This window comes from Oryctolagus cuniculus, chromosome 1 (assembly GCF_964237555.1).
Source record: "Oryctolagus cuniculus chromosome 1, mOryCun1.1, whole genome shotgun sequence".
NCBI lineage: Eukaryota > Metazoa > Chordata > Mammalia > Lagomorpha > Leporidae > Oryctolagus > Oryctolagus cuniculus.
Window position 1 is genome coordinate 227,048,273 of NC_091432.1, and position 27,965 is coordinate 227,076,237.

The 27,965-nt window shown below is 41.7% G+C and overlaps 1 protein-coding gene across 15 annotated transcripts in view; it reads left to right on the top strand.

Annotated features, from left to right (window-relative positions):
• The window catches only part of RABGAP1 (RAB GTPase activating protein 1), a 191,193-nt gene that overhangs the window by 132,081 nt on the left and 31,147 nt on the right, over positions 1–27,965 (top strand). For all 15 annotated transcript variants that reach the window (XM_008273353.4, XM_008273352.4, XM_070056593.1 and 12 more), the window contains 3 exons: positions 18,970–19,083; positions 23,441–23,515; positions 27,829–27,954. In XM_008273353.4, coding sequence (XP_008271575.1) covers positions 18,970–19,083; positions 23,441–23,515; positions 27,829–27,954 — 315 coding nt within the window. The remainder of the gene's footprint in view (positions 1–18,969; positions 19,084–23,440; positions 23,516–27,828; positions 27,955–27,965) is intronic.

The window sequence follows — 27,965 nt, forward strand, 5'->3', positions numbered from 1 at the left end:
TGCTCCCTTCTATCAGAGATTATAAATTTGTTATGTCCTACCTTGATGATTTGTTCCCTAAACTAGTTTATGTATTTTGTCTGCTTCTACAGTGTGTGTTCTAAGAGGATTAGTTCTATACAATTCTTGGACATTGAGAAACACAATGTTTCAATGAACTTTTATCAAGGAACTAGTCATTGAGGCTTACAGTAACAGCTTTAAAAGTTCAGAAGTAGAAAGGAAATTTGAGACTAAAGTGGTAAAAAGGTGTCACTTTAATTGAACTTTAGAAGATAATTGGTTTCAGGGTGTGCATTGTGGCACAGCAGGTTACGTTGCTCCTTAGACAGCCGCATTCTGTATCAGGGTACTCGGAATCCAGTCTTGCCTCTGTTTCCAGACCAGCTTCCTGCACCTGGGGGCAGCCGGTTAGGGCCCATGTACTTGGGTTTCTACCACCCACATGGCAGATTGGGTTGCCATGGGTTGCCCGGCTTCAACCTTGCTGGGCCTCAGATGATGCATGCATTTGGGGAGTAAACCAGTACACGGAAGATCTCTCCCTCTTCCTTTTTCTCTCTCTCTGTGTGGAATGGGGTCTGTCTGTGTGTCTCACTCTGCCTTTAAAAAAATAAATCTTAAAATAAAAAGTGATAGCTGCAACAGCATAACAATATTACAGCAGCACTAAAATTTTATTTTAAAAATTAGTTGGTCTTTGGAGGAAAATAAAGTTTTGAAAGATAGTATTTTTAGTTTCATAAGCCTGATTAAGGGGACCATTTGTATACTTATGGAATAAAGAAACCGTGAAATGTGTAGTGATTAGAAGTGTGTGCTTGAAGGCAGACAACCTTCTGGGTGAGGCTTGTTGGAGGGAGTAAACAAATGAAAGGAGTGGTCCTAGAATACCTTCATTAGTTTGGTTTTGGTTTTGGTTTTGTTTTTTTGTTTTTGTTTTTGACAGGCAGAGTGGACAGTGAGAGAGAGAGAGAGACAGAGAGAAAGATCTTCCTTCTCAGTTGGTTAACCCCCCAATGGCCGCTGCGGCCGGCGCACCATGCTGATCCGAAGTCAGGAGCTAAGTGCTTCCTCCTGGTCTCCCATGTGGGTGCAGGGCTCAAGCACTTGGGCCATCCTCCACTGCCTTCCCCGGGCCACAGCAGAGAGCTGGACAGGAAGAGGAGCGACTGGGAAAGAATCCGGCGCCCTGACTGGGGCTAGAACCCAGTGTGCCAGCGCTGTAGGCGGAGGATTAGCCTATTGAGCCACGCTGTCGGCCCCTTCATTAGTTTTATACTGTTTGTACTGCTAGGAAGATTGAAGGATGACATTTTGCCTTAAAAAAGAATGAAGAAACCCAGTTTGCCCAGTAATTTATTTTTTATTTAGAAACATTTTTTATTTGAGAGGGAAAGAGCTTCTATCCACTGGTTCTTTTTTTTTTTTTTTTTTTTTTTTTTTTTTTTTTTTTGACAGGCAGAGTGGACAGTGAGAGAGAGAGACAGAGAGAAAGGTCTTCCTTTTGCCGTTGGTTCACCCTCCAACGGCCGCCGCGGCCGGCGCGCTGCGGCCGGCACACCGCGCTGATCCGATGGCAGGAGCCAGGAGCCAGGTGCTTTTCCTGGTCTCCCATGGGGTGCAGGGCCCAAGCACCTGGGCCATCCTCCACTGCACTCCCTGGCCACAGCAGAGGGCTGGCCTGGAAGAGGGGCAACCGGGACAGAATCCGGCGCCCCGACCGGGACTAGAACCCGGTGTGCCGGCGCCGCTAGGCGGAGGATTAGCCTAGTGAGCCGCGGCGCTGGCCTATCCACTGGTTCTTGACCCAGATGTTCACCACCCCAGAACTCAGTCCAGGGCTCCCATGTTCATGACAAGAACCTAACGTCTTGAGCCATCACTGCTGTCTTCCACAGTTTGCATTAGCAGGAAATGGAAATCAGGAGCCAGAATTGGGGACTGAACCTGCTACTCTTAATGTAGGAAGGGAGTTTTCTTAATTACTAGGCTTAAGTGCTCACGCCAACCAAAAAGTTTTTTGAATTTTATTTCTCTTTATTTATTTATTTATTTATTTGGAATGCAGACTGACAAAGAGAGACAGATAATCTCTGTTAGTTTACTCCTTAAATGCTAGGGCCTGGCCAGGCTAAACCCAGAAGCCCAGAACTCTATTCAGGTCTTCCAAGTGGACAGCAGGGACTTAAGTATTTGAGCACTATTTGCTGCCTTCCCAGGAAGCACATTAGCTGGAAGCCACATCAGAACTGGAGTGAGAACTCCAGCAAAATCATAACCACTGTATCACCACCAACCACTAACTTTTCAAGTTGCTGTTTCCTAAGAATTTTAAACAGAAAAACACAAAAGGGGTTTAATTCTAGGAGTGTGTTTTAAGGTATTACTACCTATATATAGACTAGATAGATATGACACAGATGTAGACTTGGGTTAAGAGTAGTTCCTATGTGTAGAAGTGACTGACTGCACCACTGTTTGGGACACCTGCACCCCATGTCAAGGTGCCTAGGATGCAGTCCTGCCTCCACTTCTGGTCTGGCTTCCTGCTGCATCCAGGGAGGCAGCAGGTGGTACCTTAAGTGTATGGGTCCCTGATGGCATCTGGGAGACCTGGCTGGAGTTCCAGGTTCCTGGCTTCAGCCTGGCCCAGCCACAGCTATCGTGGACATTGGACGTTCATTATAGACATAATTCTTTAGGGAAAAAAACAAAATCTTAAAATTGAGCTTTCTTCTATTTGGACCCAAAACATTATTTTTGCTGTAGAAAGACATAAGTATTTGGGGGTGGATGTTGTGATGCTGTGTGTTAAGCTGCCCTCTGGGACACCTGTATCCCATATCAGAGTGCCTGATTCAAGTCCTAGCTACACTGCTTCTGATCCAGCCATCTGCTAATGTGATTATGGGAGGCAGCAAGTGATAGTACAAGTGGTTGAGTCCCTGCCACTGAATTATGGGCTCCTGGCGTCAGCTTGGCCCAGCGTTGGCTGTTGCAGTCATTTGAGGAGTAAACCAGTAGATGGGAGATCTCTTGCTCTTGTTCTCTTGCTCTCTTGCCGTGTCACTCTGCCTTTCAAATAAATAAATAAAAACAGAATAAATGTTGAAATCCTGACTATATGTCTGTCATCAGTGAGTATGTGTATGAATGCAGACCTCTTTGAGAATTCTGAATGTAGTTCAACAGTTGAGTGATGAAAATATTTTGTGAATATTCCAATAGATTCTCATTTCATGTTGTTATAAGAGCAAGAATTGTCATAGAATCATAAAGTTATTCTAGTCACATTAGAGCTGCAATATATTTTCTTAATCCATAGGCACACTTAAATCTCTGACTTAAAGCAGTTATTTTCAGAAGCAATGATCTTTTTTTGAAGTAAAATTGAGTGTGTGTTAAGCATTATCAAACATTCATAATTGTGTGTATGGTGTATTGTGGGTAATTTTGAAAATGTATTCCTGGCCGGCACCGCAGCTCAATAGGCTAATCCTCCACCTAGCGGCGCCGGCACACCGGGTTCTAGTCCCAGTCGGGGCGCCGGATTCTGTCCCAGTTGCCCCTCTTCCAGGCCAGCTCTCTGCTGTGGCCCGGGAAGGCAGTGGAGGATGGCCCAAGTGCTTGGGCCCTGCACCCGCATGGGAGACCAGGAGAAGCAACTGGCTCCTGCCTTCGGATCAGCATGATGAGCCAGCCGCAGCGCGCCAGCAGTGGCGGCCATTGGAGGGTGAACCAACGGCAAAAGGAAGACCTTTCTCTCTGTCTCTCTCTCTCACTATACACTCTGCCTGTCAAAAAAAAAAAAAAAAAAGAAATTGTATTCCTAACATATGCTTTACAAAGTCCTAGGCAAATAATATATGTCAAATTTTACCATAACATGAAGCTATTTTAAGCTGTACTAAGAGCATTTAATATGAAATTTACTTAGAAATATAAATAATAGTTATCTTCTCTGAATTATACTTTTACATACTAATATATTTCCTTTTTTAAAGATTTACTTATTTATTTATTTGAGAGGCAGAGTTACAGAGAGGGAGAGGCAGAGAGAGGTCTTCCATCCACTGGTTCACTCCCCAAACAGCTACAACAGCTGGTGCTGGGCCAGTCCAAAGCCAGGAAGGTTCATCTGGGTCTCCCACGTGGGTGCAGGGGCCCAAGCACTTGGACCATCTTCATTGCTTTCCCAGGCCATTAGCAGGGAGCTGGACTGGAAGTGGAGCAACCTTTACCTGTTACACCACAATGCTGGCCCCAGGGATGACTATTAATATTATATGAAATAAGATTTGTGATAATGATCGTAAAATGAAGAAAGAAAGGTATCTTAGTGTGTAAAGGATATAATGTGGAAAATCTTTATGGTAATACTTGGCATCTAGTTAGGTGCTATGTAAATGGTAATTATTTTACATTTAAAAATAGAAAATATATTTGTTTGCAACAGCAAATCAAATTTGATTAACTCTTTGAACTCTCAACAATTGACTATTGTCAAAAAGAGAAAGAAAGAGCTATTTGGAAGTCATCACAGTTACTAAAAACACTTGTTTGGGCTGTGACTTACAATTTTGAGTCTTCTAATTTAGCTGACTCAAATTATCCCCCCTCATCACCTTGTTAGTCAAAGTGATACTTTCTACGTTCACTGTGTCAAATGACAGTTCTTGAGTATTTTCTGCCCCTTGGGCCTCTTGATAGGGATTGCTTTGAAGGAAGATCAACAATAGCCAAGTAGGAAAAGGCCGACAGTGAGGTCAGCAGTTATGCCTTATCCATACTTGATTCGGGACAGTTGTGCCAAACATTGAATAATTTTCCTGTGGGAAACTTGAGCCCTAAAAGGAAATGAACATAGCTAAAGGACTGCATATCACATGGGACTTAGATTTATTTTTAGAAGGGCACTATAATGCCATATTTGGATTGAAGCAATGTGATAGCAGCACACTAGTAATGTTATTAAACTTAGAGCCATCTTTTCTGAAGAAATCAGTCTTTTTCTATTATATTGTATGCTATAGACAAAATATCTTTACTAAAACCATTTAATAAAGTTTCCAAGCATGTACTAAAGTTAGAGGTACTTATCTGGCTTATTGAGCAGACTTACTGAATCTGGTTTCTGTAATAAAGATTCTGTGGCTGTACATCTCATTTCTTACAGTTGAGGTAAGTTGTTTTCTTTATTGGGAAGGGAAAAGAGGCTGAGGAAGGAGTAGAGACATTTGAGTTGTTACAGGAATTTAATTGTCTTGAAATGGAAGAGCTCCTTACTAAATGAGACAGTGATAACAAACACAAACGCCTCTGAGGAATGATTTAAAAAGAAAAGTAAGATAATCAGTAAAGGTATTTTATACTGAGTTCTACAGCATTTTGATTAGTATGGCTCATAGGCTAGAAAACCAAAATAACACTCTTATTACATCGTCTATATTTTGTGTCAGTTTTTCTGCTTCCTGATTTATCTTTGTAATTTCATTTGGTTAAAATAAATTATGATATTGATAACCTACACTAGATTACTTAATTGTGTACTGTCTGCAGGTAGATCCCCTACAAGTCCCAAATAGGAAAACCTGCTAAATAGACATTTGGCCCCTTGGGTTTTCTCCCAAGATGGGAAATATGCCAACATTGTAAGTTTCAAATATGGTGGGAAAGAGCTACCACTGATGGTCAAGGACTTAGGCTACCTCATTTCCATGTAGTATCTGATTTGCTTCTCATAAACCCTGTGAGGCAGGGACAATTGCATAGATTCTGTAGATGGTTATATTGAGGTTCAGATTAGTTAAGTCACTTACCCAGGGTTACACAATTTGCTAAGTTGGGGGAGGCAATATTCAGAGACAGACTGCCTGACCCTAGAGTTTCTGTTATATCTTTCACATTGTGATCTAAGTAGAATACCTAAATTCCCTCTTCTTGTCTTTGTTAAAAGTTCAATTCCAGTCTTCACATTGTGGCCTGATTCTTCTGTTACCTCCAAATTCATGGAAATCTAATTCCAGTCTGCTCTGTGTTTGATGTGTGGATCTTTGGAATAGAAATTTTAACACTTTAATTACAGAACACCTGTACAATATTTCACTTATTTAAGTATATAGAGGTCAGTTTCCTTCTGTTGGTCCAGTTGTTGAATTCTGTTATTAAGTATTAATCAGTGGTAATTTTACTGTAGTCACTCTTTTTGCTTCCAAGAGTTAGCAGTTCACCAAGAGAAATATGCAAAGCAAAAATCTACCTACAAGTTCAGTTTCTACTAAAATACCTGCTGTTGTACTGGTGTGGAAGAACAGTCTTGCAGAACAGAGCTTCCATGATTCCTAGCTGGAAGGGATAGTTACTGAGTTGAAGCGCAGTGGTGCCAGTCACAGGACAAGTAAAAATGTGTTTGCGTAGGTACACATTTATGTTCTTGAATGCTAAATTGAAGGTGAAGGTGTCTGTTAAATGTGTCCATCAAAGTGTTTTATTTCTATATTCTTATTGATTTGACTATGAAGTTGACTTAGGGTTTTTTGTGTGTGTGTTTTTTGTTTTTTTTTTTTTTTTTTCTGACAGGCAGAGTGGACAGTGAGAGAAGAGACAGAGAGAAAGGTCTTCCTTTGCTGTTGGTTCACCCTCCAGTGGCCACCACGGCTGGCGCACTGCGCTGATCCGAAGCCGGGAGCCAAGTGCTTTTCCTGGTCTCCCATGCGGGTGCAGGGCCCAAGCACTTGGGCCATCCTCCACTGCACTCCCGGGCCACAGCAGAGAGCTGGCCTGGAAGAGGGGCAACCAGGACAGAATCCGGCACCCTGACCAGGACTAGAACCTGGTGTGCCGGCGCTGCAAGGCGGAGGATTAGCCTATTGAGCCACGGCGCCGGCCCTTAAGGGGCGTTATTTTATAGAAATATGCCATACTTGATATCACTGAGGTGGTGTTGTGGTACTTGTCAAAATAGAAAAATGTAGATAAGTAGACTTTGAAAATAGAAGTAAACAGGAAAATGATATACACAGATACTCAGGCTGTCTGAGGTTTTGTATTGTGTAAGACTGAACTGCAGATTCAGTTCTGAGTTTCATGGAGGCCAAAACAAAAACGGATGCTGGATCATTTTCCATGGAGGAAAAAGAATACAGAATTCTTTAGGAGAAGCTCGCTCTTTCTTTCTTTCTTTTCTTTTCTCTTCTCTTCTCTTCTCTTCTCTTCTCTTCTCTTCTCTTCTCTTCTCTTCTCTTCTCTTCTCTTCTCTTCTCTTCTCTTCTCTTCTCTTCTCTTCTCTTCTCTTCTCCTTCCTTCCTTCCTTCCTTCCTTCCTTCCTTCCTTCCTTCCTTTCTTTCTTTCTTTCTTTCTTTCTTTCTTTTTTACAGGCAGAGTTAGAGACAGAGAGAAAGGTCTTCCTTCCATTGGTTCACCCCCTAAATGGTTATAGCAGCCGGCGCGCTGCGCCGATCCAAAGCCAGAAGCCAAGTGCTTCCTCCTGGTCTCCCATGCGAGGGCAGGGACCCAAGCATTTAGGCCATCCTCCACTGCCTTCCCGGGCCACAGCAGAGAGCTGGACTGGAAGAGGAGCGACCGGGACAGAATCTGGCGCCCCAACTGGGACTAGAACCTGGTGTGCTGGTGCCACAGGTGGAGGATTAGCCTAGAGAGCCGTGGCGCCGGCCAAGAGAAGCTATTTCTTATAGGGACACCAAGTAATGTGATAGAGGTATCCTTACCACCATGAAATACAAGGCTTCAGTAGCAGGTGGTTTTTTTAAATATGGTCTCAAAACATACTTAACACTACAACTCAGTGAAATAATGGATGAGAGACCATGATGCTGCGGTATAAAAATACATCTGTCTTGTAGTCAGCCCTAATCAAAGAGTAAAAACCTGGAATATTTAAAAGAATACTAAATGTTTCTAAGATTTGAAATGAGTAAGATGTTTCTGGAAGACCAACTAACATTTAGAGAAAATGCCATTTCTTTTCATAACTTAACGGAAGAGCCACATCTTGACATTTTACTCACTTTGTTTTTTATGTTTCAGAGCATTGTATATTCTCTGTCTAGTTATTAGGATCTGAGTTTTTGTCCTTTTTTGTAGATGCTAAACAGCCTTCATCCAAAGAAGCACTTTCACATGATTTTAAAAAAAAGCCCATGTTCAGAGTCTGTGTCGTGATGATTTTAGTTGTAAGACTCCAGAGGAGAAAAGCAAGTTTTTAATACAGTAGGAATTAGAAATGCTACTCACTACTGATAAGAGACTATTTGTGCTTTTACAGTATATTAACTGAAGCCAAGAATGTGTCCTAGAAAGCCAGACCCATTGGGGTCCAGTCCCAGCTGTCTACTTTCTACCTGTGTGATTTAACATTTTTCCTCATTTGTGAAATGGGAAAAATTATAGTACCTACCTCAGAGGATTGTTAAAATATATGTACGTATTATCACTTAATAATTTTTAAGTTGGGAAAGTGTAATAATAGGAGATTTAGATTAAATTACTCTGAATCTTACTGTCTGTCTTACGTACCCTTGAGAATTAATTTATTCAGCAAGTGTTTATTGAGTGTCTACTGTGTGTGTCTGGTGCTCTTGACCTTTCTAATGAATCTGTGAAAAGCCTTGAGTATTCTTAGAAATATCCACACAGGGGCAGGCATTGTGGCATCACAGGTAACACTGCTGCCTGCAATGGCAGCATCCTATGTGGCACCAGTCCTGCTCCCTGCTAATGGCCTGCGAAAAGCAGTGGAAGATGGCCCAAGTGCTTGGTCCCCTGCTACTAATATGGGAGTCCTGGAAGAAGCTCCTGGTTCCTGGCTCCTGGCCTCAGTCTAGCCCATCCCTGGCCATCGTGGCCATCTGGGGAGTAAACCAGCAGATAGAGATCTCCCTACCCTCTGCCCTCTTCTTTCCCTGTAGCTCTTTCAAGTAAATAAATAGATATTTTTTAAAAAATGGTGCACACAAAACTTTGTATATAGTGTCAGAAAATTTATGGTATCCCATTAAGTCTGTTTATTAGCTCTTAAGCTAAGAATATTGTCTGTCCCTTTTTATTTTGTCAGAATTCCTGTGAGGCATTCCTTAAGGTAGGTACAGGTTTTGATTGTAGAAAACAAAGCTGTAAGAGACAAAGTAATTTTTACTATTTTTTCCTTTATCACTTGTTTTTGGCTCTTTCAAATTAGAGTGCTGTTACATATGATATGCCCAGCTGAAATAAATTTCCAGGTTTTGCAATTTTGCAGGGCTGTTTTGATCTTGCTCAAATGTAAGAATGAACACCTGTTTTTATAGGTTTACCAAAGTCTTACTCTCATTTTTTATTTTGTTACTTAATCAATTCTATGTCTAAACATAAAATGAAATTACGTATGACAAGAGTGGTATGTAAGTAAGAATGATTTTTGCCTTAGAGAATTTTGTTTTGTTTTTTAAAAGATTTATTTGTTTATTTGAAAGGCAGAGTTACAGAGACAGAGAGGTCCATCCCACTGATTCACTCCCCAAATGACTGCAACTGCTGGAGCTGAGCTGATCCAAAGCCAGGAGCTTCTTCCAGGTCCCCAACGTGGGTATAGGGGCCCAAGTACTTGGGCTGTCTTCTGCTGCTTTCATAGATGCATTAGCAGGGAGCTGGATCAGAAGTGGAGCAGCAAGGACCAAAACTGGTGCCTATATGGGTTGCTGGTGTTGTAGACAGTGGCTTAACCCACTGTGCCACAGTGTCAGCCCCCTCAGGGAGATTTTCAGTCCTCATTTACTTTGAGGCATGATATCCTTCAATTTCCTTCTCCTCCTTTTGGGTATTTAGAGGATTTTTAAACCTAAGTCTTTAAAATCACTTGACAAGCCATGGCTGACTTTTTAAAAAAAATGTAACCCAAAAAGTGTTATTTTATTCATACAAATTGTATTATAAAGATGTATCATGATAGAATGTTTGGGAATGGATTTTGGTATTATTTTCATTTTACTCTGTTAAGAAAATGTTACTTGGTGACTTTTACTAACACGTTTGTAACTCCCCAGATTAGTCTGAAGAATGACCTTTCTCTGGGCAAACACTGCCTTGGCATAATCTCCCTAGCACTGCTGCTTTCTCATGGCAACCTTCCACTGCAGTTCCTTTGTTTAGGTACTTTCTTTTTCTTCCTGCCATTCTTGGCTTTCTATTTTTCAACTTAAGTTTGCGAAGAGTATGTATTCAGAGGATTTCCTCCAGTTCCCAGTACCTTGTTAATCCTGAGAAGTTACCCAGTGGGCCAATTCTCACAGTAAGATATAAAAATAGTCATCCAGAAAGATTACAAAATATGGTACCACTGTGATTTGAACTAATGGGCAACTTTTAAAACCAAGATAGAAGAAAACAGCACAAATGTTACTATTTCCTTGGATTTTTGCCTGCACAATTTTAGAAGAGCCTTAAAGCTTTGAGAAAATAACAAAGCCTCACCATTGCTTTATTCTGTACACTAAGAAAGTGTCATAATTCCTGCCAAGAAAGAAGTCACCTGCAAATCAGCCTGATGAACAGAGCTCACTTCTGAGTACCATCGAGCATATAGCCACAGTCTTTAGTTCATCAGTCTTACTCCACAAATTCAGTTCAGAATTTTATTGAGGGCCTTAAATAAGTCCTGGTATGTGCATTTGGCTGGTTTTACTCTAAGTCTAAATATCTGTGTTGCATAATAAGGAGGTAAAGGCTATTTTTTCTTTTAATATACTTCACTTTGAGTGACAGTTTTAGATTTATACAAATATTGACAAGGAATTCCCAGATATTTTGTTATAAATTCTATTATTAACATCATAAATTGCTGTACTACCTTTATTAGAATTATTGATCCCACATTGATATATTGTAAGTCACCAAAATCCGTATCATTCAGATTTCCTTAGTATTTAATGTCATTTTTCTGTACCAGGAATCTACCCAGGATATTGCCTCAAGTTTAGTACTCATATCTCCTTACGCCTTTCTTGGCCTTTCCTTGTTGTTGATGACTTTGATGGTTTTAGGGAATACAGGTCGGGTATTTTCTATACTGTCCCTCAAGTGCAGTCTGTTTGGTGCTTTTCTCATGCGTTGGAAGTGTTGGGGGGAAAGAACACAGAGGCGCAGTGCTGTTTCCGTGACAGCGTGTGAGGGGTACGTGCTGCCAACATGACTGATCATCATCTGATTGAGGTCAAGTCAGGCTTTGCCGTTGTGAAGTTGTTCTTTGTCCCAGTCCTGTTCTGTGCTACACTCCTCTGAAGTCAGTCACTCTGTCCAGCCCAGACTTTAGTGGCGGGCTGTGCTCCTTTTCGCTGAGGGTGGAGGATCCTCAGAGTTGCTTGGGATTCCTCTGCAGGGGAGACTTGTCTCTTCTCCCTGTGTATTTATTGACTCAGCCATTTATTTACATTAGACTCCTGTATATTTTCTTTATACTTTCAGTTATAAATGAGTACCACTTTGTTTATTTGCTCAAATTGTGCGACTTCTATCACTAGGAACGCTTTGAGTTGGCTCCTGTGTGTCTCTGACACACTCCTTTCAGTGTAGGTTTGTTTTCCTTGTGGTGGAGCAGCAGAGGTGAGCACTGTTTTATTTTCTGGACCAAATGATGTTCTTGGCTCATCTTGTGTATTTCCTTCCCCAGTCCTAGAATCAACTCTGGTTCATTTTCTTACTACATGATATTGAAAACCAAGGTCTAAATGCTAGGTGTGCTTGTTGCTTCTAGATACTATTGCAGTATAATTTACATACAGTAACATTAAGGGTTCTGTTTGAGGAATATTGACAGTTGTAAATGTCTTTTAGCCACCAAAGGAAAAGTAAACATTTCTATCATCTCAGAAATTTCTCATGTACCTTTCTGTTGGATTTCCCACTACTGTCACCAGGGTAACCACTCTGATACCTGTTACCATAGGCTTTTGTTCAACATTAAGATAAATAAATGTGTATTTGTGTATGCATATATATATGTGTAAATGTTCATATATATGTATGAGTCAGAGAGCCAGATGGAGAAGAGTCCTGTTGGCTGGTTCACTCCCTTAATATCTGCAACATTTCTGTCTGGAGCCAGAAACTCCACCTAGTCTCCCACATGGGTGGCAGTGACACTGCCATGTAATGTACCAAGGTGGTTGGTTGTATCATTTTAGATGCCCATTACCAACAATTGAGAGTTCCAGTTGTTTCATAACCTCACCAACATGTGTTATTTCTTTTTATTTAGTGTAATTCATGTGTGTCTGTGTGTGTGCTTAAAATTTTTGAATTGTATATAATGTTTATTTTACTGCTTGAAATGTTAGGGACCTTGTGCTACTATGATTATGCCATTTAAATCTTTACTGTATTGCATATACAGTCTTTTGAAGAACTGACTTGTAAAATGCAGCAAACATTTTAGACAATAACAAGAAAAAAGCATATATTCCAAGGAATGTAGATTACAAGTTATTGCAGCTTATTTGGGACAGTTTGTGCAGACAAAACAAACAGTATGTCAGTATATTTAAAATCATAACAAAAATCATCTCACTGGTTATGTTGTCCACGGCAAATTACTGTACTGTATATTTAGAGTTAGGGTTGGCAAACTGCTGTTTGGGGACCAAACTCAGTGTGTCTGTTGTATGTGAAATTCAGTGTTATTAGAACACAGCAGTGCTCATTTTACTTATCTCCAATGATTGTTCTAAGGGAGAGTTGAGTGATTGCAGTAGTTGATGGCCCAGAATATCTTACAGACTGGGCCTTTACGGAAAAAGTTTCTAGGTTGTCAGTACTCCACAATCCAGTGGCATCTTAGTTTCTTACAGAGTTGAAAGAATTTTTTCTTGGAGGCAGATGAAGCAGTTAAAACAAAACCAGATGATCAAAAAACACTTCTGCCATAACATTAGTAATTTTCAGGATGGTAGTTTTGCCCTTTATAGCCTTGTTCTTTGGAGGTTTCCATCTCTGCCTTGTTCCTTAAGTCCGTTTGTAGACTTGTTATCTGTTAAGCCATCTTACTACAGCCTGAGTGAAAGAATGTATTTGGTTCACTTGATCCGTGGAGCCACAGATACTGTTATCCAGCATGTGTGGCTCCAGCGAGCTCCCTACATCACCTGTGTCTGTCTTTAACTTCTTAGAAATAAAGGGAATAGTTTCTGTGTGGGAGCAAACTGTTGAAATCTTTACTTAATGTATACTAAGCTGATCTTCTGTATATTAAGAGAATCAAAAATGAATCTTGATGTGAATGGAAGGGGAGAGGGAGTGGGAAAGGGGAGGGTTGCAGGTGGGAGGGACGGTATGGGGGGGAAGCCATTGTAATCCATAAGTCGTACTTTGGAAATTTATATTCATTAAATAAAAGTTAAAAAAAAAGAAATAAAGGGAATACACATTGTTTAAAGTTTAATTTTATAAGCACTTGGTTTGAGTATTTTGCAAAAGCTCTTTGCTGGATTGTCTTAGGAAGGAAACATCCATAATATTGCTGCATTTTGTTTTCAGAACCTTTTCGCATTTAATGATGTCATTCTGAGAGGAACTTACTAAATTCGTCATTGTTAGAAATTCTGGATCATTTTTATACAGCTTGGCCTCTGGCTAGTTAAATGGATTTATTCCAAGTTCTGCAGCATATTTCCTAAGACCAAATATTTTAAGCAAGTGGTTCACATGGAACTCCTCTATTTGTTATCATTCTTGAAGGCTTCAAAAATCCAGCATGTGAATTTTCAAACTGACCTTAACTCAAGGACATTTTACCCCTCGTTCTCGGATGATTGTCATGATCAGCAGATGAGGAATACCACAGGGATGAGAACTGATGAGTGAGAGAATGTTTTCAGGTTTTTGTTAGTTTTAAATCCTATTCTCTTAACGGTATCCTTTTTCAGGTTTTCTTCTCCATCATCATTCTAGTATGAGTGATACAGCTGATATAAATATTCTGAATCTTGGCTGGTGCCGCGGCTCACTAGGCTAATCCTCCACCTAGCGGCGCCGGCACACCGGGTTCTAGTCCCGGTTGGGGCGCCAGATTCTGTCCCGGTTGCCCCTCTTCCAGACCAGCTCTCTGCTGTGGCCCGGGAAGGCAGTGGAGGATAGCCCGAGTGCTTGGGCCCTGGACCCCATGGGAGACCAGGATAAGCACCTGGCTCCTGCCATCGGATCAGCGCGGTGCGCCAGCCGTGGCGGCCATTGGAGGGTGAACCAACAGCAAAAGGAAGACCTTTCTCTCTGTTTCTCTCTCTCACTATCCACTCTGCCTGTCAATAAATAAATAAATAAATATTCTGAATCTTTTCATATTACTCTTCATTCCCAATCTAATTTTCAAACTGTTGTATTTGTCCTAAGCCAGAATCTTAGCGTATTTCAGAGCTTCTCCTATTGTTTTATAGGATTCCTAGAGTAAATTCATCTGATAGTTTTTAAAAATGAGAATTCTTATGCAGCTGGCATTGTGGCATAGCCAGTGAAGTGGCTGCCTACAACACTGGCATCTAGTTCGTATCCTGGATGCTCTACTTCTGATCCAGCACCCTGCTAATGGCCTGGGAAAGCAGCAGATGGCCCAGGTGTTTGGGTCCCTGCCTTCTGGTGGGAAACACAAATAAAGCTCCTGGCTCTTGGCTTTGGCCTGGCTTAGCCCCAGCCATTGCAGCCATCTGGGGAGTGAACCAGCAGATAGAAAACCTCCCTCTCTCTTTCTCCCCACCCCCAACTCTGACTTTCAAATAAATAAATCATTTTTTTGAAAAATAATTCTCTGTATAGGTGTAGATGTAGTTCAAGTGGAGATACCTTTCAAAAATAGAATTAATGAACTTTTTCATAATAATTGTAATTGAATTCTGAATATAGGTCAATAATATGTTCATTGCCTCTGGAAAGTTTTATCAGTGAAAAATTTACTTTCTGTTTTAGTGCTTGGAATCCCTTCCTTTTTTTTCAACTTAAAAAAACCTCTCCAAAATTATTTAATTATATTAGATAATCTTCCTTTAATGTTTTGAAATTAAAATTATGACTTGGCCGGTGCCGCGGCTCACTAGGCTAATCCTCCACCTAGCGGCGCCAGCACACCGGGTTCTAGTCCCGGTCGGGGCGCCAGATTCTGTCCCGGTTGCCCCTTTTCCAGACCAGCTCTCTGCTGTGCCCCGGGAGTGCAGTGGAGGATGGCCCAAGTGCTTGGGCCCTGCACCCCATGGGAGACCAGGAGAAGCACCTGGCTCCTGCCATCGGATCAGCGCAGTACGCCGGCCGCGGCGGCCATTGGAGGGTGAACCAACGGCAAAGGAAGACCTTTCTCTCTGTCTCTCTCTCTCACTGTCCACTCTGCCTGTAAAAAAAAAAAAAAAAAATTATGACTTCCCATTCTTCATTTGATTAAGTTACTATCTTCAGATTGGTATTTCTCTGGTAATAACCTTTTCGTTTACTTATTTGCATTCATATATTTTCATTTGTTAATAAGGCAGTTCACGTTTTTGTCCCATTTTATTAATTTTTTATTTGAGCACCCCTTCTCTCTATATATTGAATACAATTCCTTTCCAGATGTATGTACTGCTCGCCTATTTTTCTTTTTAAAAATACTCATTTACAGGTCCGACGCCATGGCATAGTAGGTTAACCGTCTGTCTGTGGTGCCAGCATCCCATATGGACACTGGTTCAAGTCCCAGCTGCTCTACTTCCAATCCAGCTCCCTGTTAATAGCCTAGGAAAGCAGTAAAAGATGGCCCAAGTGCTTGGGCTGCTGCACCTGCATGGGAGGCCCAAAAGAAGCTCCTGGCTTTTGCAACCATTTGGGGAGTAAGCCAGAGGATGGAAGGTCCCTCCCTCCCTCCCTCTCTTTCTCTCTCTCTCTCTCTCTCTCTCTTCTCACTGTCTGTAACTCTGCCTCTCAAATAAATGTCTTTTTAAAAATATTCATTTATTTATATTTATTTGAGAGGCAAAGAGACAGAGAAATCTTCCTCCCACTAGTTCAATCCTCAAATGCCCACAACAGCCAAGTCTGGGGCCAGACAGAATCCAGGAGCACAGAACTCAATCTGGGTCAAATACTAGGAATGGAATCACTAGGTTATTATAAGTCTGTGTTTAATGTTATAAGAAACTACCAACTCTTTCCAAGAATTTGTATCATTTTATATTTCTACTACCAGTGTTTGGGAATTCTAGCTGTTGCACATCTGTGGACTACACTTGATGTCTTTAATTTTAACATTTGGTGGGGATGTTCTAGAATCTCATGGTGGTTTTAATTTGTATTTCCCAATGACTAATAAGGTTGATATATTTTCAAGTGCTCATTTGTCATGAGTATATCTTATGTGAAGTATCTGTTTAATTCTCCTTTTATTTTTTGTTTGTCTCATTTTAAGGGTTATATATTCTGAATACAACTCCATTATGAAATTGTTTTATAGATCTTTTGTGCTAGTTTGTCATTGACCTTTTTTGTTGTTACTGTTAATTTTTAACAGTGGCTTTTGAATTGTAAGATTTTTAATCTTGATATAGTGGCCAGTTCATCTTTTTTTTTTTTTTAAGACTCAGGGCTCATAGGACACCTAGGTAGCTCTGTAGGTGTCTGTTTATCTTCTTCCTCTCCAGTCCTCTGCCTTACAAATTATAGCCACTTTGCCCTCCTCACAATTTTACTCTTGTCTCTCCTCTCTGCTTACAGGCGTCCCTATTCCTAACTCAGGAATGTGCTGCCACCTTGGAGGCAGCTACCATGCAGTGAGCTGCTACAGTCTTGAGTTTTACCTTAGATTTTTTTCCTTTTATCAAGGATTACTACAGTACTGAGCTGTCTTAACTATTTATTAAGATTATGTTAATAACTAATAATTACATATACCAATGAAGCTCTTTGGGGGCCAGCACTGTGGCATTACAGGTAAAGTTGCTGCCTGCAGTGCCAGCATCCCATATGGCCACCAGTTTGAGTCCTGGCTGCTCCACTTCTGATCCAGCTCCCTGCTATGGCCTGGGAAAGCAGTAGAAGATGGCCCCAAGTCCATGGACCCCTATACCCACATGGGAGACCCGGAAGAAGCTCCAGGCTCCTGGCTTTGGATTGGCTCCTTTGTGACCATTTGGGGAGTGAACCAGTGGATGAAAGACCTCTCTCCCTCTCTCTGCCACTGCCTCTCTAACTCCGCCTTTCAAATAAATAAATTAAAAAAAAAAAAAAAAACTCTTTGAAAAGCAGTTTGGCAGTGTCTTTGAAGATAGAAATAGCCAACTTGTTAAGAAAGCGTATAGACTTTAAAAGTCAGTCAGATCTCACAACCATAAAATGTTTGTGGTCCTGGGAACATTATTAGCTCAAAGACTAGAGAAATTACTAGATAACAGAAGTTTTCAGCTTAAAGCAGGAGTATGGTATTCTAGGTGGGTGTGCTGGTGAATGGTCTCACCGAGGAGGATCTTAACTATGTGGTTAACTAAGTTGCCTTAACTATGAAGACAATGCATTGTTATAGTAGAAAGTCATGTTTCTGTGCTTTAATTTTTCAGCATGTGGGCAAATGAAATTAGACAAGGGGAAATTGTCGAAATAACTTTGTGCTTGATGTTTTATGAAGGATTGCTGATGTTACTGCTATTTGTGCAGTTTTAGTTAACTGATTATAACTGAGAAGACAGTGTTCTCCACTGGCAGAAGTAAAGGCTATTTTCCAGTAGTCTGAATCTCTTGGCATTTATTGGTCTTGTTTTATATTGAATTGATTACTGTGTGCATTCTTAGGCCATTTGCTCCTAGGACAAATGGCAATTAATGGACTTCTCTTTTCCATTTGAGAACTGATACATGGGCTTCATGCCAAAGGATTCATTAAAACAGCAATTCATGGATCCAGGGTCTTTTGTTTGGGTGGTTGTGGGCATTTATTTATTTGAAAGTTAGAGTTAGCGAGAGAGAGAGAGAGATCTTCCATCCACTGGTTCACTCCCCAGATGGCCGCAACAGCCAGGGTTAGGCCAGGCTGAAGCCAGGAGCTTCTACCTGGTCTCTTATGTGGTGGTGGTGGCCCAAGCTCTTTGTCCATCTTCCACTGCTTTCCTAGGCATATTAGCATGGAACTAGATCAGAAGAGGAGCATCCAAGATATGAATCATTGCATCTATGGGATGCTGGTATCAGGTGGTGACTTAACCCACTGGCCACAATGCCAACCCCTGTACCCGGTTTTTTCTAACAGCACTTTGTAACCTTTTTTTGAAGTTAGTTTGAGTATTTTTCCATGGGAAATTCATTTTTAATCACACGCTTTCCCTCTTACAATAGAAAGGACACCAGCTATACATCTTTGCTCCAGAATAGAATGTTCCATGAGGTGCACTGAAAGAAACAGGTGGTTCCCTCTTCTCCCCCTTCATGTGTAGTTGGTCCCCACAGGGGCAGCAGCTTTGGGTAGGCACATGTGTATGGATGTCTTTGCAGCATTCTTTTTATTTAATTACTTTATTTATTTATTTATTTATTGACAGGCAGAGTGGACAGTGAGAGAGAGAGACAAGGAGAAAGGTCTTCCTTTTGCCGTTGGTTCACCCTCCAATGGCCGCTGCGCCAGCGTGCTGCAGCCGGCACACCACGCTGATCTGATGGCAGGAGCCAGGTGCTTCTCCTGGTCTCCCATGGGGTGCAGGGCCCAAGCACTTGGGCCATCCTCCACTGCACTCCCAGGCCACAGCAGAGAGCTGGCCTGGAAGAGGGGCAACCAGGACAGAATCCGGCGCCCCGACCGGGACTAGAACCTGGTGTGCCGGTGCTGCAAGGCGGAGGATTAGCCTAGTGAGTCGCGGCGCCGGCCGTCTTTGCAACATTCTAAAGCATGTGGAGGAGAGGACCTTTGCTACACACACCTGAGTAAGTGTTTATGTGATTGACCCAGCTAAAGCCTCCTCTTTCCTCATGTTTCCACAGGAGTCCCCGCAGGACAGTGCCATCACTCGGGACATTAATCGGACATTCCCAGCCCATGACTACTTTAAGGACACAGGAGGAGATGGGCAGGATTCCTTATATAAAATATGCAAGGTATTTCATGCTTTAACGATAAACAACTTTAAGTAGTGGTCGTGATTCTGGTTCTTTGATGCTATATGAAAGATAACTGCAGAATGTAATTTGTATTTGATGGTCACGAGTGCAAAAAAGGAGAGAGAAGACTTTGTAAAATGAAAGCTAACAACACAAGTTTAGACTCATGAAAGTCTGAGAAATAATTTACAACAAAATGGCAGACTTTTTTTTTTTCTCTTCTTTTTTAATTAGGGTTTCCAGGCCCCATATTTGGACTTTCAGAATCAGTTTTATGTTGTCAGCCTCTAACTCTGTGCCCCTGCAAGCTGCGCGTCACTATTCCCAGTGTCTAAGCGATGAGAGCGGCGTCTCAGTTACCGTGCGGCAGTGGGAATGCAGCCCTGCCACGTCATACATGGTGCTGAACACCGGCTCTGTCAGAACGTCTGCATCTGAGCACCGTAACAGAAGTCGTTACGTTTCAGTGGCTCATTTGTAGATTTTGGTCAGTCAAAGCTATAAGGAATAAAAGGAGAAGTTGGTACTAGAGTTTTCCAACTTCACCTCTCCTCAGAACTATTCTGTAGTGTTTTTCCCCAAGTATCTATGTAGCAGCTTCTGAGTGGTCAAGTACAAACCATACATGAGACATGTTCTGTGAGAACTTAGTATTGTGATTGAGAAGGCAAAACTTGACTATTGTTCAGGACAGGCTGCCAATAAAGGATGGGCTCTCAGTGATAAAGTAGATGATGTAAACTGTAATGACTATTAGTGTTTAAAGAATTATTCCCTAGGTTTAATTTTTAATTTTCCCGTGGGACACACAAAACTATGATTTCCTGTCCTAATCTTCTAATCATCCTTTGCAAGGTACTTCACAGCTGTGTTTCCCGTTGAAGCAGGCACTTGAGCTGACCTTCACCTCTTCCCAGAGCAGAACCCCATTTTCACTGCCCCTGGTCCTTCGTCCCCTAGTCCTAACTCCACTGAACTCTGCTAGTTCCTATATCACAATGCTCTTCCTTGCAGCACTCTCGAGTTGTTTTTGACTTTTTCCATACTGATTATGCTTTCGTCTCTGCACTTCTTCACCAACTCCTTCATTATTTTCTGTCTGACTCTTTACAGAAATTACAGACATCATGACCCTAAATTCTGTAATGTGCATCTCTAGAAAGTAACATCATTACCCATCTAAACCATCCAGTACCCACTCCATAGTCAGATTTCCCTAAATTTTTTATATGATTGGTTAGAATTAAGATCCAATAGGATCTACATTACATTCAGTTGTTGTATCTCTTAACTAAAAACGGTCTTCCTTTTTTCCTCCATGTTGTTGTCTTGCTGAGGATATAATTATTTCTGTCAGTTTTCTTTGGCCAGATTGGTTTTCTATGATCGCTCTCATAGCTGTCGTTTTCCATCTATTCACTGCCCTGCTGTATGTCGTAATCTTATGTTGCTGACTCTTATAAAAGCTGCCTTGAATTATCTTATTTTTGGTTTCTAACCTGTTTATTATTTGTTCCACGTTGGCCCCAGAATTAGGTTGTTTCTGTTCTTCACAAAAGTATTTAGTGCTGCCTTATAACGCACAGAATGAAATAAAAAGTTCTTGGCTCATTTTCTGATTCTAGATTCCAAGCTTAGCACTGAATGCATTTTATAATACATGCAGGTTTATCCCTTACTTCTTATTCCCTAGATATTTTATGCTTCAGCGACATTGAACTTCACACTGTACTCTGATTAATTTGTCTAACTTGCCCCAGTAAACTGTAAAGTTCTTAAGGGCAGGAATCATTTCTTACATATGGTAGCTTCTGTGGCACTTGGCACAGAGCTTAGCAGATAGTAGATGCTCCTTAAGTATTGATGAATCACTGAAATACCATTTTTCCCCATGTTTTATTACAGCCCTCATGAACCTTATACTCCAAAACATTTCCCAAATGTGTCATACTTTCACCCCTTAAATACATATTTGCTGGGATTGGTGCTGTGGCATAGCAGGTAAAGCTACCACCTGCAGTGCTGGCATCCCATATGGACACCAGTTCAAGTCTTGCTGCTCCACTTCTGATCCAGCTCTCTGCTATGGCCTGGGAAAGCAGTGGAAGATGGCCCAAATTCTTGAGCCTCTGCACCCACATGAGAGATCTGGAGGAAGCTCCTGGATCCTGGCTTCAGATGGGCGCAGCTCTGGCCATTGTGGCCAGTTGGGGAGTGAACCAGCAGATATATGACACATCTCTCTCTCTCTCTCTCTCTCTCTCTCTCTCAGCAGATATATGACACACACCTCTCTCTCTCTGCTTCTGTCTCTCTGTGACTCTGCCTTTCAAATAAATAAATAAATCTTTTAAAAAAATACATACTTGCAGTCCTTAAGTATCTTAGCCTGAAAAATAACACTCTCCTCCATTTTATTTTTTCTTTTCTTCTTTTTTTTTTAATTTTTACTTTATTCTACTTGAAAGTCAAAGCCACAGAGAGAGGAAGAAACAGATCTTCCATCTGCTGGTTCATTCCTTAAACTGCCACAACATCCGGGATAGGGCCAGGCTGAAGCCAGGAGCTTTCTCCAAGTCTCCCATGTGGATGCAGGGGCCCAAGCACTAGGCCCATCTTCCACTGCTTTCCCAGGCTCATTAGCAGGGAGCTAGATTGGAAGTGGAGCAGCCAGGACCCAAACCGGTGCCCATATGGGATGTTAGCACTGCAGGCCTAACCTGCTGTGCCACAGCACCAGTGCCCCCCTACTCCACTTTCTGCCAGTGGTAATGCAAGGCATTTTCGCCTTGCTGTGTAATTGGTTAAGTTATACACTGAGCAGTCTACATGAGAGGACTGAATGAAAATGCACGTCAGCTCTTCAACATGCATTGCGTTCATTCTTGTCTTACAAAGAAACAAGTAATCCAGACATAGGCAGTAGTGAGTGTGGGATTTCAGCCCGGTTCAGCTCTGACGTACTCTGAATCCTCTGTTCTTTCCTATCAGTAAACTCTTGATCCATGTATCTTCAAAGACATTGCAAAACTACTTTCCAAAGAGCTGTATTAGCATGTATTGCTAGTTTTTAACACAGTCTTAACAACCTTGACATTAACATGTAATTTTTATAAACTTGCGAGGTGTCTTATTGTACTACAAACAGATCATTTCCAAAACCCTCTTTACAGGTCTTGGCTTTGGGAAGCTGTGTGTGTTTCTCGTCCTGTAGCCCCCTCATTAGATGAACTGTTGTGAATTGGAAGGTGTAACAGGATTACTTTGAATTCTACTTGAATTTATGAAAGCATGACTGTATGTAGTTTTAGAAGCTATAATTTCACCAAAAGGTAATAATAAAATCCATTTATAAATTAACTTAATTATCATCTGATACATACTGACATCATGTCTTGTTAGGAGATAAATTCTCAACATAGCCAATGCTCAGGACATAGGAACCTTCACACAAAAATAAGTGAGAATAAAGGGAGCTTCACCAGATATAAATTTGTCACACAAGGGAGTAACATCTTCAATATACAGGAATTTGCTTTCCACAGTTTACAGGATAACTACAAATATTAATCATAAAAACAGCTCTGAAGACCTGGAGAGTAGAAGCACGAGAAATGTTATGTGTTAGTTTTCTATTCAAGATAATGTTCAAAGGAGATGGGTAGTAATCATCTGTTGCCAAGAAAAATTAAAATCAGAATTCTGGAGGAACCCACAGATGGGTTCGTAGTAATCCCTCTTAGCAGAAAAATTATTACCAGCATTGTGGAAAGAATTGTGTTTTGGTGTCTTTGCCAGAAGACTTTTTCCCAGAAAGATGAATAACATTAATGGTGTTGGGGAGTGCTGGCTGTACGGGAGGCTGAGCAGTACATCACCCTGGTCCTCAGGAAGTTCACAGTCCAGGAGGGGAGATGACATTTAACATGCAGGGTGGTAAATTCTGTAATAACCATGCATGTGTATCAGCTGCCACAGAGGCACAGAGAAAAGAGTGATTAATCCTGGGGGTATAGAGTATGTTTGGGGCCAGAAATGAGTACATTTTTTCAGGCAGAAACAAAAGAAAAAGATACCCTAAGCAGAGGGAAAGCACAATGTTAGAACCCTTTTTTGGCCCTCAAGCAAATATGTTTAATCTTCTCCACTCCCTGGCATAAGATGTGGCATGATGACAGTTTTGTTTCTTTATAAAAAAAAGAATTGGGATAGCAGAGAGGTACTGACATCATTTATTGATCATCAAAATGCGGCTAGAACCCTCCAAGCTCATGTGCTCCAAGTCCCATAGGACAGCCATGGCCCATGAGTGGCTACTTTGATTCATACTTCTTGTGCATTCTTTTTTCCCCAGGCTTACTCTGTGTATGATGAAGAGATTGGCTATTGCCAGGGCCAGTCATTTCTTGCTGCTGTGCTGCTCCTCCATGTGAGTAATTAGGGCTTCCTTACAACTTACACATGTCCTGTCTCACGTTGTACTAGCCTCGGCTTGAGAGTTTGGGTTTGACCAGATTCTTAGTAAGTTTTAGCTCCTATTCCTGGAAACTTCCCTTTATGTCATAGAGGAAGGGAAACATGAAAATAAATGGCAATGTTGAAAGCTAGTACAAAGATTGACTTCCTTCTTATTACAAGGAACATTGAATGGACGTTAGTGTTGGTTGGACCCTTGGGGACATTTTGTCTTCTCTAAGGTGGCCACTGTGAATGATATTTGGGAATGTATGTATTGTACAGAGAAGTTGGCTTTCTTTAGTGCCATTTTATTCATTGACTCATGCATTCACATATTCAGCAAAGATCTCTACCTTCCAACTGTCTGATTTTTCTTTCAAATCCACATAAAAATTAGAAAAAAAAATTAACACCCACATACAGTGTTACCTAATTTATGAATTAATATTTTCTATACTGCTTTGTCTCTTTGTGTATCTTTTTTTGTTTTCTGCATACCCATACACATTTTCTTTCTTACTGAATAAAAATTAATCTTTGAAATTATTTTTTGAAAGTAAGTAGCAAACATCTAGCTACTTGACTTGTTAACACTTGTGCCTGTGTCTACTAAGGACAGGGCATCCTGTAACATGGCCGTAGCACCATGTAAATCCAGGAAAGTCCACTGCCATTTGGTAGTGTCTGATATAGCCTGTATTCAATTTTATTTTTTGAAAGGCAGAGTTAGAGAGAGGGAGAGACAGAGAAGTCTTCCATCTGGTGGTTCACCAAATGGCTACAACAGCGTGGACCGGGCCAGGCCAAAACCAGGAGCCAAGAGCTTCATCTGGGTCTCCCACATGAGTGCAGGGGCCCAAGCACTTGGGCCATCCACTGCTTTACTCAGGCACATTAGCAGGGAGCTGAATCAGAAGTGGAGCAGCCAGGACTCAAACCAGTGCCTATATTGAATGCTGGCGCTGCAAGAAGCAGGTTACCCTGCTATACCACAACCCTGGCCTCCTACATCAGTTTTTCCCCAAATGTCTACTTCATGCCCTAACCTAAAACAAGTGAAGAATTAAACATTACTTTTCTTTTTTTTTTTAAGATTTATTTATTTATTTGAGAGGCAGAGAGGCAGAGGCAGAGAGAGGGGTCTTCCATCTACTGGTTCACTCCCCAGATGGCTGCAGTAGCCAAAGCTGCAGCGATCTGAAGCCAGGAGCTTCTTCCTGGTCTCCCACTTGGGTGCAGAGGCCCAAGGACTTGGGCCATCTTCCACTGCTTTCCCAGGCCATAGCAGAGAGCTGGATTGGAAGCGGAGCAGTCGGGACTCAAACCAGCACCTAGATGCCAGCGCTGCAGGCAGTGGCTTTACCAACACTACGCCTCAGTGCCGACCCCTAAGCGTTACTTTTGAATATTGTCATTTTTCTGACCCAGACTGTCCCCTAACCTGTTTTGCATTTTGTGCTGTTGATATTTGAAAAATTGAGACAAATTGTGTTGTAAAATATCCTACATTCTCAATTTGTCAATCCTTTCATATGATTAAAGTTAAAATGTTCAAGAAGAATACCACACAGGTATTGTCAGAAAAGAGTTCGGGGGCATTTCTTAGGGTCCAGACTGTGCTGGAGATCAGGAGACATAGTCCCAGTCTTCAGTCTTCACGGTACAGAGCTAGTGAATTTCACCCATTTTCACTCAGTAATCATCCAAGTCCCAAGGAGCTTCAGAAAGTTCATGGGAAAATGAAACTAAAAGATAATGTGCTGGGCCGGCTCTGTGGCACAGTGGGTTAACGCCCTGACCTGAAGCGCCAGCATCCCATATAGGTGCCAGTTCAAGACCACACTGCTCCTCTTCCAATCCAGCTCTCTGCTATGGCCTGGGAAAGCAGTGGAGGATGGCCCAAGTCCTTGGGCCCCTGCACTTAAGTGGGAGACCCAGAAGGAGCTCCTGGCTCCTGGCTTTGGATCGGCACAGCTACAGCCCTTGCAGCCAATTGTGGAGTGAACCAGCAGATGGAAGACTCTCTCTTTCTCTGTCTCTGTCTCTGTCTCTGCCCCTCTCTCTGCCTCTGCTCTCTCTGTGTAACTCTTTCAAATAAATAAATAAATCTTTAAGAAAAAGATAATGTGTATTTTCCATGCACTTTGTGGAGAGCTCTCTTACATCGTTACTACCGTCATGCGTGGTGTGATGGTGTAATTAAGGGTGCTGCAGTTTGTCACCAAGCCTTGTTTAGATTACAGGTTTCCATGAGGAGGTAACCTTGAAAGGTACACCCTGATCATTGAGAAGGGGAATCATTCTCTTCTGTGTTTTTCTGTGCCATTTAGCGTTCCCTCTTTTTATGTTTTGAAAATAAATTATTTTAAAAGTAAGAGTCGAGAGTAGAGCATCACTAGCAAAATGGAACAGAACAAGGTGGGGAAACAGTGGATGGGAAGAGCCAAAAGGAGGACAGTGTGACTGGACCATCCTGAGGGCCGGGAGTCGGGAGAAAGATGGAGCGGAGACAGACCCCAAGGGAAGCCTTGCGGCTAAGTCTGGGTGTCTGGGTGGTGTTTCTCTGCGTAGTGGGAAGCTTTTCAAAGGTTTTAGCCGTTTTGTGTTGATGGCAGCACAAGTGAAACAAAAATACTTTGTATTTTTATTTTTTTATCTGTAAACCTAGCTTGTTGGTGTTGGTTAGTCATGTAAAAATATGTGTCTGACCTGCTATTATTTTAAAAAGGAGCTTAAGCTTTAAAATTTTTGTTGTGGTTTTAATCAGACTTTATATATCAAAATGTCAAAAGCCTGCATGGGTTGTCTTTTTCTTATTGTCAGTCCAAGGATGTATATCCCCATTCAAGCATGTGAACCCCTTGAAAGCGGGTTTTCCGGTCAGATCCTCTGTGTGTGCTGCTTGCCATAGTTTTCTCATCCATGCAGGTTTCAGTGTTGGAGAGAAGGGGCTCCTTAGCTTCAGAAACACTGCTGTTGGGTTGGGTCGCGTCCTGCTGACAAGTAGAAAAGTGAAGATGCTTTCTGTGACACAGAATTCAGAGATCAGGTCTTCTGCCCCAGACGCCTCACCTTTCCAGTAATGGTCTACTGTGTTCTCCTTGTTCATTGCTGGATCTAGTTTGCTCTTTAGTTCCACTTAACCCTGTGATTTCTGGATCAGCCCCTCTCCAACCTCTCACTCCGCAGAAGCCGCCTAAAGTCTTGACTTCGTTAAAGAGTTGCTGTAGTCACCCCAAACCTTAAGTAACATTTCAGTACCAACTGGACATCTTGTCAGGATCTCAGGGGAAAAAAAACTTACAAAGATTTCATTTGTTTATTTTAGAGGTAGTTACATTCAGTGAGAGGAGAGACAGAGAGAAAGGTCTTCCTTCCACTGGTTCACTCCCCAAATGGCCACAAGGGCTGGAGCTGCGCTGATCTGAAGCCAGGAGCCAGGAGCTTCCTCTGGGTCTCCCAGGCAGGTGCAGAGGCCCAAGCACTTGGGCCATCCTCTACTGTTTTCCCAGGCCAAAGCAGAGAGCTAGACTGGAAGAGGAGCAGCCGGGACCAGAGCTGGCGCTCACACGGGCTGCCGGCACTGCAGGCAGAGGGTTAACCCACTGTGCCACAGTGCCGGCCCCAGAAATTTTTTTTAATAAAGCTATTGAAGGTATAGATATTATAAATGAATGGGCACAATTTATAAATAGAAGTAGGGTTTTTGTAGTGCTTTTAGCATTATTGCAAGTGTTACTGTAGTACTTTTAGTATCACTGCAAAACTTAGAATATGTAAAGTTCTTCTATAACAGACTTTGATTTTAATAATGAAGAAGAAAAACAATTAAGTGACAGTGATTAAACAAAGGTCTCATGATTCAGGAAAGATGACACCTGCATTTATCAGCCTGTTTCTACTCAACTCAAATCCTGTTGTCCCTAAACATTTTAGCCTACTCCAGACTCCCTCACACAGATGCAGGTGTTCCTGTTCTTGTGTGTTCACTGACCTTTCTCCCTAATTTGCTTCTCAGTTATTATATACTAGTTATTATTATATAGCTATTATATACCAGTTGTATAGGAGACTCCTTGAGGACAGGCACAGTGCTACCACAGAGTAAGCATCCTGAAATATCTCTTGGCTGAGTGAATGAATGATATGAATCACAACGCTAGACCTGATCTTCCGCATCCCACTAACTGCCCTGGTGAGGCTATAGAAGGGTAAGTTTAATGTAGTAAGAAAACCTCTGTGTGTTGTGACCCTTCTTACCCCCTGCCCCATTGTCTGTTACAGATGCCTGAAGAACAGGCATTCAGTGTTCTGGTCAAGATCATGTTTGACTATGGTCTCAGGGAACTCTTCAAGCAAAATTTTGAAGATTTGCATTGCAAATTTTACCAGTTGGAGCGGCTCATGCAGGTAAAAAGAGA